Consider the following 14453-nt stretch of genomic DNA (forward strand, 5'->3'; position numbering starts at 1 on the left):
CTGTCTTCTCCAAATCACTAAATGGCAACTCCACGTTTCCAGTTGGTTGGGCCAAAAGCACTGAAATCACCCTTGACTCTTCTTCCTCTTCTACCACACGTCAAGCCTTCAGCAAGTCCTATTGCCTCTACCTTCAAATAATATCCAGAATGTGACCACTTCTCAATGACTGCATTGTGACCACCGGGTTCAAGCCACCATCATGTCTGGGTTAATGCATGTCTCCTCAAAGGTCCCCCACATTCACCCCTCCTTCCCCTACCCTCTGCTCTCCAGACTGCAGCCAGAGCAGCCCTTTGAAATACAAGGCATCTCACTCCTCTCCTGCTCAAAACCCTCCAGTGGTTTCCCACCTCACTCTGACCCTCCTTCCCTGCTCCTATGGATGTCCATTACTCTGCTCTACTTTTTCTCTTTGCCCGCTGCCCTTACCACCTACTAGCTTGCTACATCATTTATTTATTGTCTAGTTCCCCCTGCCAGAATTTTAAGCTCCATGGCAGTAAGGATCCCTATCTGTTTAGTTTACCGCTGTGTCCCCAATGCCTAAAACAATGCCTGGAATATAGCATGAAAGTTGAGATCATAGCCTGCAAAATAAAATTCTTGTTTATACTTATATAAAAATAGCACAGACTTTTAAAAAAACTTTCTTTTACAAATTATGTGTCACCCACCTGAGCCACGTTCAACGTAGTTGAAACTTTCTCCTGCTTGGCCTCAACTGTTCGGAAACTGAATGCCCGTTCTAGAACTGACTGATCGATGCCAGTCAACTCACAAATTTCTTTTAACTCTGTAGGGAGAGGGGGATGGACACAAAAAGTGACTGTCTATGTGTTGCAACTAGTCATTTTCAAGGCTCAGGTTGTTCTTTCTAAATCACATTCAAACTGGACAGTATAAAATGCGTAAATCAGAAAACTTAAAACTTAGCTGCAATTATATTTCAGCTCAGTTTCACTAGAAAACTTTTTTGTAACTAATGCAAAGCAAAAGTTTCACTTCTGGATTAAAAACTGGGTAGACGTTTAAAGCAAGTTTCCTAAACCAAATTGATTCTCCACTGACTTACCATTTTTATCTTTGATTTTGCTCTCATCTAAACCATTCACTCGAGATTCAGGCTTGAACTCGATGTTCCCCAGTTTCAACACTGCCGCCACGACCTCCAAGACAGACTCAGCTTCGTGGTCCATAAAGCCCACAATCTGCATGGCATTCTGGGAGAGAAAGAAAAGCACCTGTTTTCTTTTTGCATTTCTTTTTTTTAATGAATCATATTACAGAGATTTATTTCTGGGAGGAAAAAAAAAAAAACCCTTAAAAGATAAAGCTATATCTAGGTCAGTGGCTTCAAGCTGTGATTCCGGGAGCCCTAGGGGTACCCTGCGTGCTGTGGCAGAGGATCATGCAAAGAAGCCAGAAGGAAGGGGAGGCTGGGCACAGAGCCTTGGGTCCTCATTCCCACTTCAGCCACGGCGGCTCACTTTATGTGTCTTTTTACACAGGGGCTCTGCTACTAGAAACAAAACCAGACAAAAAGCTTTCATAATCCCCTACAAAGAAAACCTCCTCACTTATTTCATATATCAGAAAAATTGTGGTTTGCAAAGGGGAAGTGCCCAGTCCAAGGCACTGTGGGTAACAGGAGGCATTCATTCATTCATTCATTCACAAATGTTTTCTGGAGTGCCAGCTATGTGCCAGGCAAAGGGCTTATAAAACTGATCTTGGACTCAAGTCTTAACCAAAATCATGTCTAGGAAATCAACAGATTATTGTTTCCATATGAGGATGTTTATACAGTTTTAAAAAATGACATAGTCTAAGAGATACTTCCTCTTTGAGAACAGCTGGCTTCTTTTCCGTTTAAATGACTAGGCTACATAGCAATGGGAGTAATGTAAGATTATTTTTGTTGTTATGGAAAATTTCAAACACATACAAAAGTAGAGAGAGCAGCAAGAGAACCCTCACGTCCTTTTCCCTCACGCTCGATGATTAACTGATACCAGCCTTGTTTTATCTATAATCCAACCTCCTCTCCCTCGCTCCCCCACCACCACAGCTGTCTCATTGGGAAGTAAATCCCAGTCACCACATCACGTCATAACAGGAGTGATTTCGAAAGTGTGTGCCACATAAAGACCGAAGACAGAGCACAGTATGATTTAAAATCATTTCCTTTCTAATGAACGTGGAATGCTAATCATTCTGGTTTATGTATGAGTTTTCTAAAACTGCATAAAAACAAGATTTTCTGTCTTAAAAACTGTTTTGATTTAACATGATCCAAGGGCAGTTTTCACACTTGGAAATGAATTTGGCTATAAAAACGTTTGGAATTTAAACATTAAAAGAGTCAAACCCCAGGATAATATAATAAGAAAGCTCCTTTTGATAAAGGGTAAAATTGCATGCTCTCATAAAAGCAAAGCCTTCACAATCTTGTGTGATTTTTCAGCTAATAAAAAAATCAAGCTAATAAAAATATAATAAATTATTGTATAATTCTAAAACCTTAGGGAACATGAGTTACACTTTAAAGAAAACTCAGAATTGTTACCAGTTTCCACTGAGCAACAGAGTGGCGTCCAATTTAAAGCTTAAGGAAAGCGTTATATCTTACCCGCACGGTCCTGAAATTTGCGGCATCGTCCACTCCATTAACTTTAGCTGAGTCCAGACTCAGGTAGTTGTATCTGCTGAAATCCCGCTCGAGTTTAAGTTTATCTGTTGAATCATAAACACAGATTGATAAGTCACTTCAATAAATCTAATCATCTTTAATATCTCATTCCTATCTCATTCACGCAGATAAAAATGGGTAAATTCACACCTAATGTGTACAATGCACACTATCGGAGGATGGGCACACTTAAAACATTGACTCAAACTGTACAAAAGCAAGACATGTAACCAAAACGTTTGTACCCCCATAATATTCTGAAACTTAAAAAAAAAAATGACTTTCATACTGAGTACTGAATCAAAAGAAAAATTGATCCCCAAATATTAATAACAGCATTTTCTTAAAATCATTTTTATCATCATTGTACATTATTACAAACTCCGGTTTTTTTATAATTTTTATACTTTTTTTTGGGTAAGTCCTTTCCCATATTTCTATAATATAAAATACCTTCAGTGTACTATTTCATCATAACATATGATGTCTGCCTAGCGAATCCCTCAACATCGGTATTTGAGTTCTCTCTAGTTTATAATTAATAAATAAAGGGCAGTGATAAATGTCTTTATACAAATGGTTTTTTGGATTCATTTCAATTATTTTGTTGGGATATATTCCAAAAAGTGGTGTGACTGGGTGGTAGGCTCTGATCATTTTGTGACTCTTATTTTGGATTGCCAATTAGTCCCCCAGGAGGAGGTCCTCACTTTGAAGTGACTTCCATAGCACAAAGTAGATCAGTGACAATTCTGCTAACTTTATCCTTTTCAATATTTTACTAATACATGTAGAGTAGCTACTTCAGTGCTGTTTTAATTTGCATTTATTATTAGTGAGGATGATTTTTCCCGATTGTTGCTGACCTTCCAAACTCTTCTTGTTTGAACTATTAAATATTTGCTCAGTACTTTTCATCACTTGGCTATTGGTTATTGGCTACTGAATACTATCCTTGTGGACTTAGATACTAATTCTTTAAAATATCCAAAGGACAGATTTTTATATCTTGTGTCAGTTGCAAATGTCTTCTCCAGTATTTTAAAATCCTCACCAAGCAATTTGTTTTTATATAATTGTACTCATTTACTGCTCCCTGCTAGTATTCTTTCTCTGGATGGAATAATTATATTCTTCTATTTTATTTTTTAAATTTATGATTAGTACCTCCACTAATATCTAGCTCTTCCAACCCACCTGAGCCATATGGCACAGTATCTGGTAAAGTATATGGACACAAAGAAAATGCTCAGGTGTGGTAGAAGCAAACACATCATGTTCCTCGCTCCAACCAGAGTCATGGAACAGTCTTAAGAAGGAAAGGGCAAAGCCCATGGAGCACACTTTAAAGAAAATGCTTTAGAAAATGCTGTGACGCCAAAAATTAAAACACAGAAACAGGGACTTACTAAGGAGCTCTTCAGAGGCACCAGAAAGCAGCTGATAGAACACATGGAAGTTTCTTTCACCTCTTGGTTGTTTAACAACCCGAGATTTCTCTAGAAGATCTAAAGAGAAAAAGAATTAAATCATAGTATAGTATTCGTTTCACTTTCAAACCTACCAGACTTTTCTTTCTCCCTCTTGCTTTCTTTTTCATTTTCTATTCTGCATTAATAAAATAAAATAATAAAAGAAGCTACATTTTCAGTTCTACTTTCAGGAATAAGCACAACTCTAATGAAAAATCACCAAATTAATAAACAAGCTAGGTTCTTTTAAAAAAATGAATATGTAAAATAAGTTCCATTCAACATGCTGATTAAAGATAATATAGTTTTGGGTTTGTTTTTTGTTTGTTTGTTTGTTTAGACAGGGTCTCACTCTGTCATCAGGACTATAGTACAGTGGCATCATAGCTCACAGCAACCTCACACTCCTGGGCTTGAGTAGTCCTTCTGTCTCAGCCTCCCAAGTAGCCGGGACTACAGGCATGCACCACCACATTGGGCTAATTATTTTATTTTTTGTAGAGATGGGGTCTCGCTTTTGCTCAGGCAGATAAGAGTTTTTGTACCAATATTCTTTTGATTTTTCATGATGGCAAATTCTTCAAAATGTAACATGGCAAATTTAAGCAATAAAATACAACCATTCAGTTATGAATCCACTTAATAATTATAATGATAAAAGAATAAGTGAACACTTTTGAGATCTTATGTGCTAAGTGCTTTATAGACATTATCTCATTGAATCTCTCCAACCATTTTATAAGGTATCATTTTACAGCTTAAAACACTGGCAGTACAAGAGTATAAGTAACGCAGTAGCTGGTGGAACTAGGATTTGAAATCAGGCCATCTGATCCAAGTGAACATTCCACCTCATCCCCAAATGCCCCGTGACCTGGGAGAAGGAAAGCAGATTTTCGAGATATGTTGGAAGTCTCAGAGAATGAAAGACAGTTCTCAATTAATGGAATTTAATGTTATTTGGTAGTATACTTTCATTGACGCCAGATCATTTTAGGAAGGAAGGAAGGAAAGAAGGGAGGGAGGGAGGAAGGAAGTCTTAGCAGTATACAGCAGATAATAAAGTATGATGGAAGAAGGTATTTCCTGCCTGGAGTCCTGCTTCTCACTGACCAGTGATACAAAAGACTGTGCAGGCCTAGGCCAACTTCAGCTATAAAATTCCAAATCAGTAATGCCATTACTGAGCATTAATAACTAATTCTAGAGAATACATACATTTGATTTCCAATCAAGTTGAAATCTAAAAATACTAAAAAGGGTGGGTAAGGGAGAGAAGGATATTCAACCTCTCTAGGAATGATCATTGAACTTTAAAATGCGTATTTCTGGAACCTACACCAGCATTTGTGGAGGCACCTAGGTAGAGTTAAAGAATATATATTTGATGAATGAGAAGTCCTGGGGTGCTCCAAATACATAAGGTTGTTTATAAGAATAAAGAGATGGATTATAAGAAAACATAAAATTAAGCCAACTAAAAAAAGAAACAAAATATATAAATACAAAAATTATTAGAAACAAGATGCTGTGAATTTTTTATCTTCATCTCCAGCTCTCATATGATTGGGAAGACGGCCCATGTCCTAAAATCATAGATGGAGAATAATAAAGACTTCATGTTTAAAAAAAAAGAAAGAAAATGAGAATTGAAAAGCACAAGTGGGATATAACCTAGGGAAAAAAGGATTGTGTAATATTCCCTCTCTCTAAAGAACTGAATGTTTCCATCAATTAGTAAGTAAATACTGACAGGCAGAGCAGAAGACACTAGATAGGTAACGACCAAAAGGCAGTATGATTTTACTTATCATGTGACTGAGCTTCTATGGGATCCTACAATAGTTTTAGAAGAAAAAACCCACAGGGCGTGGCAGATTCTTCACTGAGAAGCTAATCCTCATAGGAAATTCCTCAAGTCTACAAGAAAGTAACTTGACTACATAAAAAATATAGACAAATGCTACAGCTTACTTCATCTATTCATGCACAAATTCCTTCAATCCACTCACTCCCTGCTCACCCACTATGTGCCAGGAACTACTGGGAACGAGCCCAGCACCGACTGTAAACACAAAGCCCTTCCTCTTGGCTGAAATGTGACTCCTGGTGACTCTCGCCACCCAAACCAACAGCAGCAGCTCTCTCCAAGGTGAAACGTCCAGGCCCTTAGGTGTGAGGAAGAGGTGAGCCGCTCCCCTCTCACCTTATAGCAGCAGCACCTTATAATGATGACAAATACTTGTTTGGAAGCACTTACACAATCACATTCCAAAAGAAATCGGTGGTAGTTCAAGACATGAAATAATACAAATGAAATAATGAAATGAAATGAAATGATTCAAAATGCATGTGACAAGGCTACCCTGTGCGACAGCCACACACTGGCTGGCTAATGGTTGGCCCGTTGTGAACGAATGTTCGAAGACACCAGAGAGTGCCGAATGGCAAAGCTGTAAGATCCAGCAGATCACCACCACCAAGTTAAAGATTAATACTCACTTGCGCACCATGTGAAAAGGAATGTGGGCTGAATGAACTTCTTGAACCACACACGCTGATATGATCAGCGATGACTACCATATTCAAATATGAAACATAATACTGTGAGTGTTTAAAAGGAAAGGTGCAAAGGGGAACTTCTACTGACCTTCTGCTATGCATTCGGTGCTTTTCATCTGTTATCATATTCAACCCTGAACACCTCCCCCAAGTTTGGTTTTATAATCTCTTATTTTACAGATGAGAAAATGAGGCTCACATCACACTCTTGGTAAGTGATGGAGTCAGAATTCAAAGCACTGGGCAACTAGAGTTATCGTACCTATATTCTATTAATTTCCAGCAAAAATGAATGAAAAATCCTTAAGTACTTGGAAATGCTGTACTTTATATAAGTTGCATAAAATACACGACTTCATCTTAGCAACTCAATCACAAAATGAGGAAACTTTTATTACAAAGCACTTGAAGGTTTTACCACTTACAATGCTTACTATATTACCCCAGAGCCCCCTATGGCAGTTTGTTTATGACTTTTCTCATAAGTCACAAGCTTCTAGGTAGAAAAGTAATCAAGGGAAAAATGTTTGCCCCGAAATAATTTACTAATGCTTAAAATCATTCTCTATTGGATTTTTTACTCTAAAGTGTGTATGCACCAACACAATGTAACAGCATGAAGCCGTATCAAATAATTACTCAAAGTAGAGAACATAAATTCGATTCTCTACGGGGACTCACCACCTGACCATTTTAATTTACTTAAATGTGCCCCTGACTTAAGTCAAAGCAGAGCACTGACACAGCCTTCTCTTCTGCCCTAGGTACTTCTACCACCTCTGGTTGAGCCTCTGCTAATGAGATTTAGTAAAGAAGAGTTGATACTAGATGTCAGATCTTTAGTGCAGAAGAGATATGCCAGATATTCCAATGTAGCTACTCCCCTTCTCAAGATACAAATTTAAGTTTATATTAAATTTAATATAAATTTCCATTTTAAGGAAAAAGGTCAATGTATTAAAGCCATTGTAAAGGGGAAATTAAGGGGGCAGGGACAAAGAAACAATGGAATCAGAGCTTGCCCACCCACCTACCCCACCACGTCACGGTCACCTATGAACACAAAGAGCCAGGCCATCATTTAGGGGCTTTCTTTTTTTTTTTTTTTTTTTTTGTTGAGACAGAGTCTCACTGTGTTGCCCAGGCTAGAGTGAGTGCCGTGGCATCAGCTTAGCTCACAGCAACCTCAGACTCCTCGGCTTAAGCGATCCTACTGCCTCAGCCTCCCGAGTAGCTGGGACTACAGGCGTACGCCACTATGCCCGGCTAATTTTTTCTATATAGATTTTTAGTTGTCCATATAATGTCTTTCTATTTTTAGTAGAGACGGGGTCTCGCTCTTGCTCAGGCTGGTCTCGAACTCCTGACCTCGAGCGACCCACCCGCCTCGGCCTCCCAGAGTGCTAGGATTACAGGCGTGAGCCACCGCGCCCGGCCTAGGGGCTTTCTTAGTTTTGCCTAATTACCAGCTAGTTTTGGACATGTCTGTGTGCCCGAGCATGTCATAGGCCAACCTCCCCAGGGCACAAGATGTGAAAAAAAGAAAATGTCCACCATGGTTGCATCTGCTAGAGGTTGAAGTTTTTTGAGAGGCAAAGGAATAAAATGACAAGTAATGCTAGGGAAGAAAAAAGAAAAGATCACATTACAGACTTTGTAATATAACAGAGGAAGAATTAGATAGTCTGATAAAAGTTTCTTTATTTTATGTATGATCTCTCTGGGAAAAAGAAGTGTTCCAAGTTCTTAATTAAGGCTTAAGAAAGAATCACCTTAGTTTTAGTTTTGCCAGTGAGGTCAGAAAGATAACAAAGGCCTGACTGAACGCCCATGACTCAGAACACTGACCGTCCCACGCAGACCCTGTGCCACCTCTCCAACTGCTCCAAGATGAACATCATGAAAAAGGCGTCCCAGTGGCATTTAGGCTCTTCCAATGAATTTATGCCTCTTCATTAAAGCAAACGGATACATTAAACAACAAGCATGAGCCTGTGATCTAAGTAACTATAATTTATCTACCTTTTTGTTCGTCCTACATAATCATCTCCAAAGAAACAGTATCAAATAACCAGTGAATGAATGGGCATAACTTACGGTATTTTCAACGGAAAATTCTGACTATGGACTTCTGTTTACTTATCTATTGGGGCATATATTTTAAAATCAACTCTATAGTTTTTCTGGAAATAGACAACATAATCCTCCATACTGACAATTAGGAAGGTTTACTAATGACAAATTTTAAACATTAAAAAGATGGGGTAAGTGTCTTCTCACAAATTATTCATTCACTGTGCACACGTATTACGGTAAAAGAAACCAGATGTGAATGCTGACCTCGGGCTTTCTATCGGCCCTGGTCTTATGCAGATCTCCATCTATGAGCAAGTTACAGGCTCTTAGAGATCTAAAACATCTGGCATGCTATGACATTCAAATTCTTCCCCCACCTCCATTGTACTCTGTGGCATTTTAAGAAATCAGCTTGGCCAGGCACAGTGGCTCACGCCCGTAATCCTAACACTGGGAAGATCGCTTGAGGTCAGGAGTTCGAGACCAGCCTGAGCAAGAGCAAGACCCCATCTCTACTGAAAATAGAAAAAATTAGCCAAGTGTCATGGTCATGTGCGTCTGCAGTCCCAGCTATTTGGGAGGCTAAGACAGGAGGATTGCTTGAGCCCAGGAGTGTGAGGTTGCTGTGAGCAAGGCTGATGCCACGGCACTCTAGCCCGGGCAACAGAGGGAGACTCTGTCTCAAAAAAAAAAAAAAATCAGCTTAAGGTTTTCACTCAAAAATTAGAATCCTGAAGTTAGAAAATCAGCACTAAAGATAGCTGTACATGTGGCAAAAAAAGTTCTGAAAGGATTTTTGGTATTTGTACATGAAAAATTAACTTGGACTTTAAAGTACTAAGAAAAACTTGGCTTATCATCTACTTAATTAACTACTGTTTTTTATTGGGATTTGGTTATGTATTTATAGTATATATGTATCTTCACAACAGACTTTTCTGATGCAAATTCAGTGTTTAATAATTAAAAATTTACTTACGAATATATCTGAATCTAAAATTCTAGACCCAACCCTGAAATAAAATTAATGAAATATCTAGTCTTTAATATTTTATTTTAATATAATATACTAATAAGTACAGATTCATTCCTTAATCTGTGGTTAATTTAGAGATAGCTGAATGTCTGGCTGCTTCTATATTTATATATAGTCTCATTTCATGATAAACATGTAGTTTTTTTAAGGTAGACATATTTTTGTAAAAAGAACACCAAAGTAAAACTGAGACGAAGGAAAGCATCTACTTTTATATAAAGCCATCCATTACCAAGTAACAGAATTGCTCTTTTGAAATTTCAGTTTTATTGCTATAGATACTTCACAACCAATGATTGATTATTTCTGTCTTCTTCAGGAGCTTTAAAATTCAAAATGTTAAAGAAAAACCTGGCCTTGCATTATAAACTACGTAATGTACTGCCTTAGTTTTTGATTTGCGATGCTACAGAAGACAGATTAAAAACAGAATGTTACTGAGGAACATTCACTAGCCATTGAGAACTGACTCATGTACAGGTCTCCAGCTACACCTCAGTACATATAATACAGTCCCAGAAAACAGACCAGAGCTGCCTTTAGGAAGTGCTATAACAAACACTTTCACTCCTAGTCAATGCCTTGCCATCAATAAAATCAAAGATATGACATAAAGGAAGAACAAAGCTGTAAACCTCAAACAATTTTAAATGAATAAAATTACGTTCCATATCCTGCAAAATGGCATGACTATACCACACATATGGATTAAACAGTATGCCAAGAGATAGATGGCATATAAAAGTACAAAAAAAAAAAAAAAAAAGTAAGAGAAAAGCAATTCAGTGAAGAGGTCATTGTTTCCTCCTGCTTTACCTTTCCACGTGGAAAGATCTCCATAGAGTAACCCCCCAGCCCCCGTAGAGTAACCCCCCAGCCCCCGTTAGCCCCTCGCTCACTCCTCCCCAGGGCAGGGCGGAGGACCTAGCTGAGGAGTGAGGTGTGCAGAAGGGCATGCACAGGGTGCTCAGCCCTGCGGGGTTCCCCACACCGGGCTCCACTCCGCAGTGCTGCGAGACAGACGGGCCACGCACACAAGGAGCGGCCAGTGGCTGCTGCGTGCCGTGCCGGCAGTGACTGCTAACCGCCAGCCTGCCACGGCTACTGGCACACCTGCTCGGGTGGTAAACCAAAAGCCACTTTCTTCAACCTTGCGTTTGACAGCAATAAAGCTGCTTCCTCTCCAACTTGATACTCATGCCCATTCTTCATTTGTTTCCAAACTGGCTGAGGGAAAGGATATACTATCTATCAGATCCCTGTATTACTTTTTGTAGCATAACAAATCACCCCAAAACTCAGTAGCTTGAAACAATACTATTTATTAGCTCATAATCCTGAGAGTCAACTGGGTCGTTCTGGTCTGAGCCAGCCTGGCTGATCTCTGCTGGGCTTGCTCACGATGGGCAGGCTGCCGGTGGCGGGGCTGGCAGCTGGCTGGTCTAAAATGTCCTCACCCATATGTCTGGCAGTTCACTCCATGTGTCTCTCATCACCCAGCAGACTACCCAGGCTCATTAACATGGTGGCAACAGCGAGTCCCCAAGAGCAGCAAGGGTTCTAACTCCAATACGCAAACAATTCTCAAGTCTCTAGTTGTGCTATATTTGCTAATTGTTCCATCAGCCCAAAAGAATCTCCTGGCCAAGCCTTGAGTTCCTGAGAAAGGAGACTGCACAGGGTGTGGACGCAGGATAAGGGATTATTGTGGCCATTTCTGGAAATAATCTATCAGACTGTGTCTATTAAAATGAAATGGTCACAAATTCTTTGACGCTCTTCCCGTTGAGAGGTGTCCCCTACCCCTGAAACTGGGCAAGCCTGTGCCCTCTTCTATGTAACAGAGGACAGCAGAAGTGACGTGCCACGTGATTTCCCAGGCTACTTCAGGCTTCCTCCCCGTCCTCTTGGAACACTGGCTACGAGGGTGCTCCCTCTCGGAACATGTCTCCCTCTCAGACCCTAGCCACCATGCTGGGAAAGCCCACCTGTGTTTTACCCTGCTAAGTTGTTGGCTGGGGGTAGGGGGATGTTAGGCAGCAAGAATAACCAGACACACAACAATCACAATGTTTGACTGTCTTCATCATTCACAAATCATATTTTTATCAAGTTAAGTCAGTAACAGATGAAGTTTAAATGTTGATAATTTTGTTTGCCTTTTGGGGATATTTAGAAAAACTATTTAAAGTGATCTGCATAGAATAGTAAGAACAAATAATCCAATAAAGCAGAAGCTTTATTTCTCAACAAAATTCTCACTGTGCATAATTACTTATGTGATCATTAACAAATTAATTCAACAAATATAAATTGGGTGTTAGACACTATTTTAGTTGCTGGTCATTCACCAATGAACCAGACTAAGGCTCTGTCTTTATACAGTGTATATTTGGGCTAGAGACGATAAACAAAAAAAGAATATAACAGTGAAAAAAAGCAAGCATTTATTGAGTGCTTACTATATGCCAGGCACCATTACAGGTGCTTTAGATACTAATAAATTCTTTATATGTCACTACAACCTATGAGATCAGTACTATTATTTATTCTTATTTCAAAATGAAGGGAATTAAGTAACTTGCTGTCTTTTTGCTTAGACATTGGAAACCACATGATAAACTAGTAAGAGGTGCAAAATTGGGCTCATGGATAATGCCCCAAATAATAAACCAGGAAAAGATAAGGCCTGCCTATATTTAACCAATTCCATCCTCATCTCTAGCATTTATACACCTACTGTGTGTCCAATATTACACTAGGCTCTTGACACGCTACTGTGAACAGGACAGCCACGTCTCTCGTCCCTGGTTTATGCAAGTATATGCACACCTCAAATCGTAGTTTTTTTCACAGTGTATGTTTCTCTGTGCTATTCTTTTAGAAGACAGAATCCCGTGGGACTTGTACCACATTTTCTCCACCAGTCTAAATTGCTCCCAAGCACCACAGATATAAGAAGGCACATGTGACTATTAATACCTGCAACACATTTCTAAAAGTTTCCAGTTCATAACATTAGATCCAAAATCCTTAAATACAAATGTATAAATATTATGAGACCAATAAGCTTAACAAAGTAGGGGAAATATTATTTCACATCAGCCAAACATTTGAATGTGCTTCCATATTTTATCTTCTCCACTGAAGCAAATGTTTGCCATCTTCTATTTTAGTAAAATCTCTCTTCAGTGACACTAACCTCAGGGATACATAGCTTTCAAGTGAGTTTCAAACCTAAATTTTATAGCATATCTCTCTTACAAAATGAGAGAGAAGTTACTGGGCTTTCTTTTCCACTTCCTGGGAAGACAATTCGCTTGAGTGACCTTGTGCCTGCTTCCAGGTAATAATTTTAGCCAATAACAATCTATGCTTTTACTAGGCGGCTGCTGGAAATAGAGGCAAAATAAACTTCCTACAAAATGGCAAATCTCTTCTCCTTTCTGGGCTACAAGAAGCTAACTTTTAGCAGCTTGGGGAGAATACAAGTGGGTTTTACTCATTGCTTTAAATCCCCATAAGCCAGAAGGCAACTCCCAATGACCACCTATGAGTCAGTCCTCTAGCTATACAGGATTAAATTTCCTGCTCTTACCACTAATGTACTCCTTTCCTCTCCAAAGCAAAGGGTACTCTTAAATACCAGGGTGTTCCCACTACCACAAATTTCATTGTGGGAACAAATGGTAACAAACACCATATGAAATCCATTCATGAAGATATATTAATTCTAATTGGAAAAGGACTGAGTGTTTAATATTTATTCTCCATGGATACCGAAAGCATCAGGGGACATGAAGATACTTTTGTTTAGAACTTAAACTTCAAAATTTACATCCAAAGTTATTTTTCTAATACTTATAATAAAGTAATCCTGAATTATTTTCCTAGAATCCTCAAGAGTAATATTGATTAAACCATTCCAGAATGTTTAGGTATAAATTCTACAATGAGAAACAATAGTAAGCTTATCCCATTTCAAAAACAGTTTTATTAATTAATAACTCAAGTTAATTTGTCTTGTCATAAGAAAGCACTAAAGATGCATGAATAGCTTTCGGAATAAAAGTTAATCACTCCTTAAAATGGTGCTGTTAAAACTGAGGCACACCTCTTCCTAGACGGCACTCATCAGGGTTTGCCGAACAGGTTTGGCAGGGGTTATACTCATTTCCCTTTGGTTACAGCATACGTGGTCTGCACGAGTAGTTTTGCTTCCATATTTGGGATATAAAATCACTTAACCTAAGTGGCACTACCCTACTGGATTTCATTTCACATCAAACTTTCTCTTCAAGACATTTCTCTAATTATTATACATTTTTACAAATACGGATAATCCCAACACATGGCATACAAAAGTGTGTAGTCGGGCCAACTAAAATGGAAAATTAAATTATTTAAGAACTACAGAATGCTGGAAATGGGAAGAACCATAGAATTCATCCAATTCAATTCCATTGTTTCAAAGATGAAGAAACTCTAGCCCTAGAAGGTTATGCTATGAATCATGATTCATTTTTTCTTTAAAATCAGCTGCATAGTTTGCCTAAATTACTTAAAACAATAATTTTCAAATGGCACTCCTCTGGTTCTAGGGCCGGTTAGGAAG

The 14453-nt window shown here is 38.7% G+C and overlaps 1 protein-coding gene across 4 annotated transcripts in view; it reads right to left on the reverse strand.

The window, feature by feature from the left end:
• Positions 1 to 14453, reverse strand: part of MYO1B (myosin IB) — a 175532-nt gene that overhangs the window by 55856 nt on the left and 105223 nt on the right. For all 4 annotated transcript variants that reach the window (XM_069490627.1, XM_069490463.1, XM_069490383.1 and 1 more), the window contains exons 8-11: positions 4102 to 4200; positions 2633 to 2736; positions 1076 to 1223; positions 678 to 796 (exon numbers count right to left, since the gene is read on the reverse strand). In XM_069490627.1, coding sequence (XP_069346728.1) covers positions 678 to 796; positions 1076 to 1223; positions 2633 to 2736; positions 4102 to 4200 — 470 coding nt within the window. The remainder of the gene's footprint in view (positions 1 to 677; positions 797 to 1075; positions 1224 to 2632; positions 2737 to 4101; positions 4201 to 14453) is intronic.

This window comes from Eulemur rufifrons, chromosome 1, assembly GCF_041146395.1.
Source record: "Eulemur rufifrons isolate Redbay chromosome 1, OSU_ERuf_1, whole genome shotgun sequence".
Lineage (NCBI taxonomy): Eukaryota > Metazoa > Chordata > Mammalia > Primates > Lemuridae > Eulemur > Eulemur rufifrons.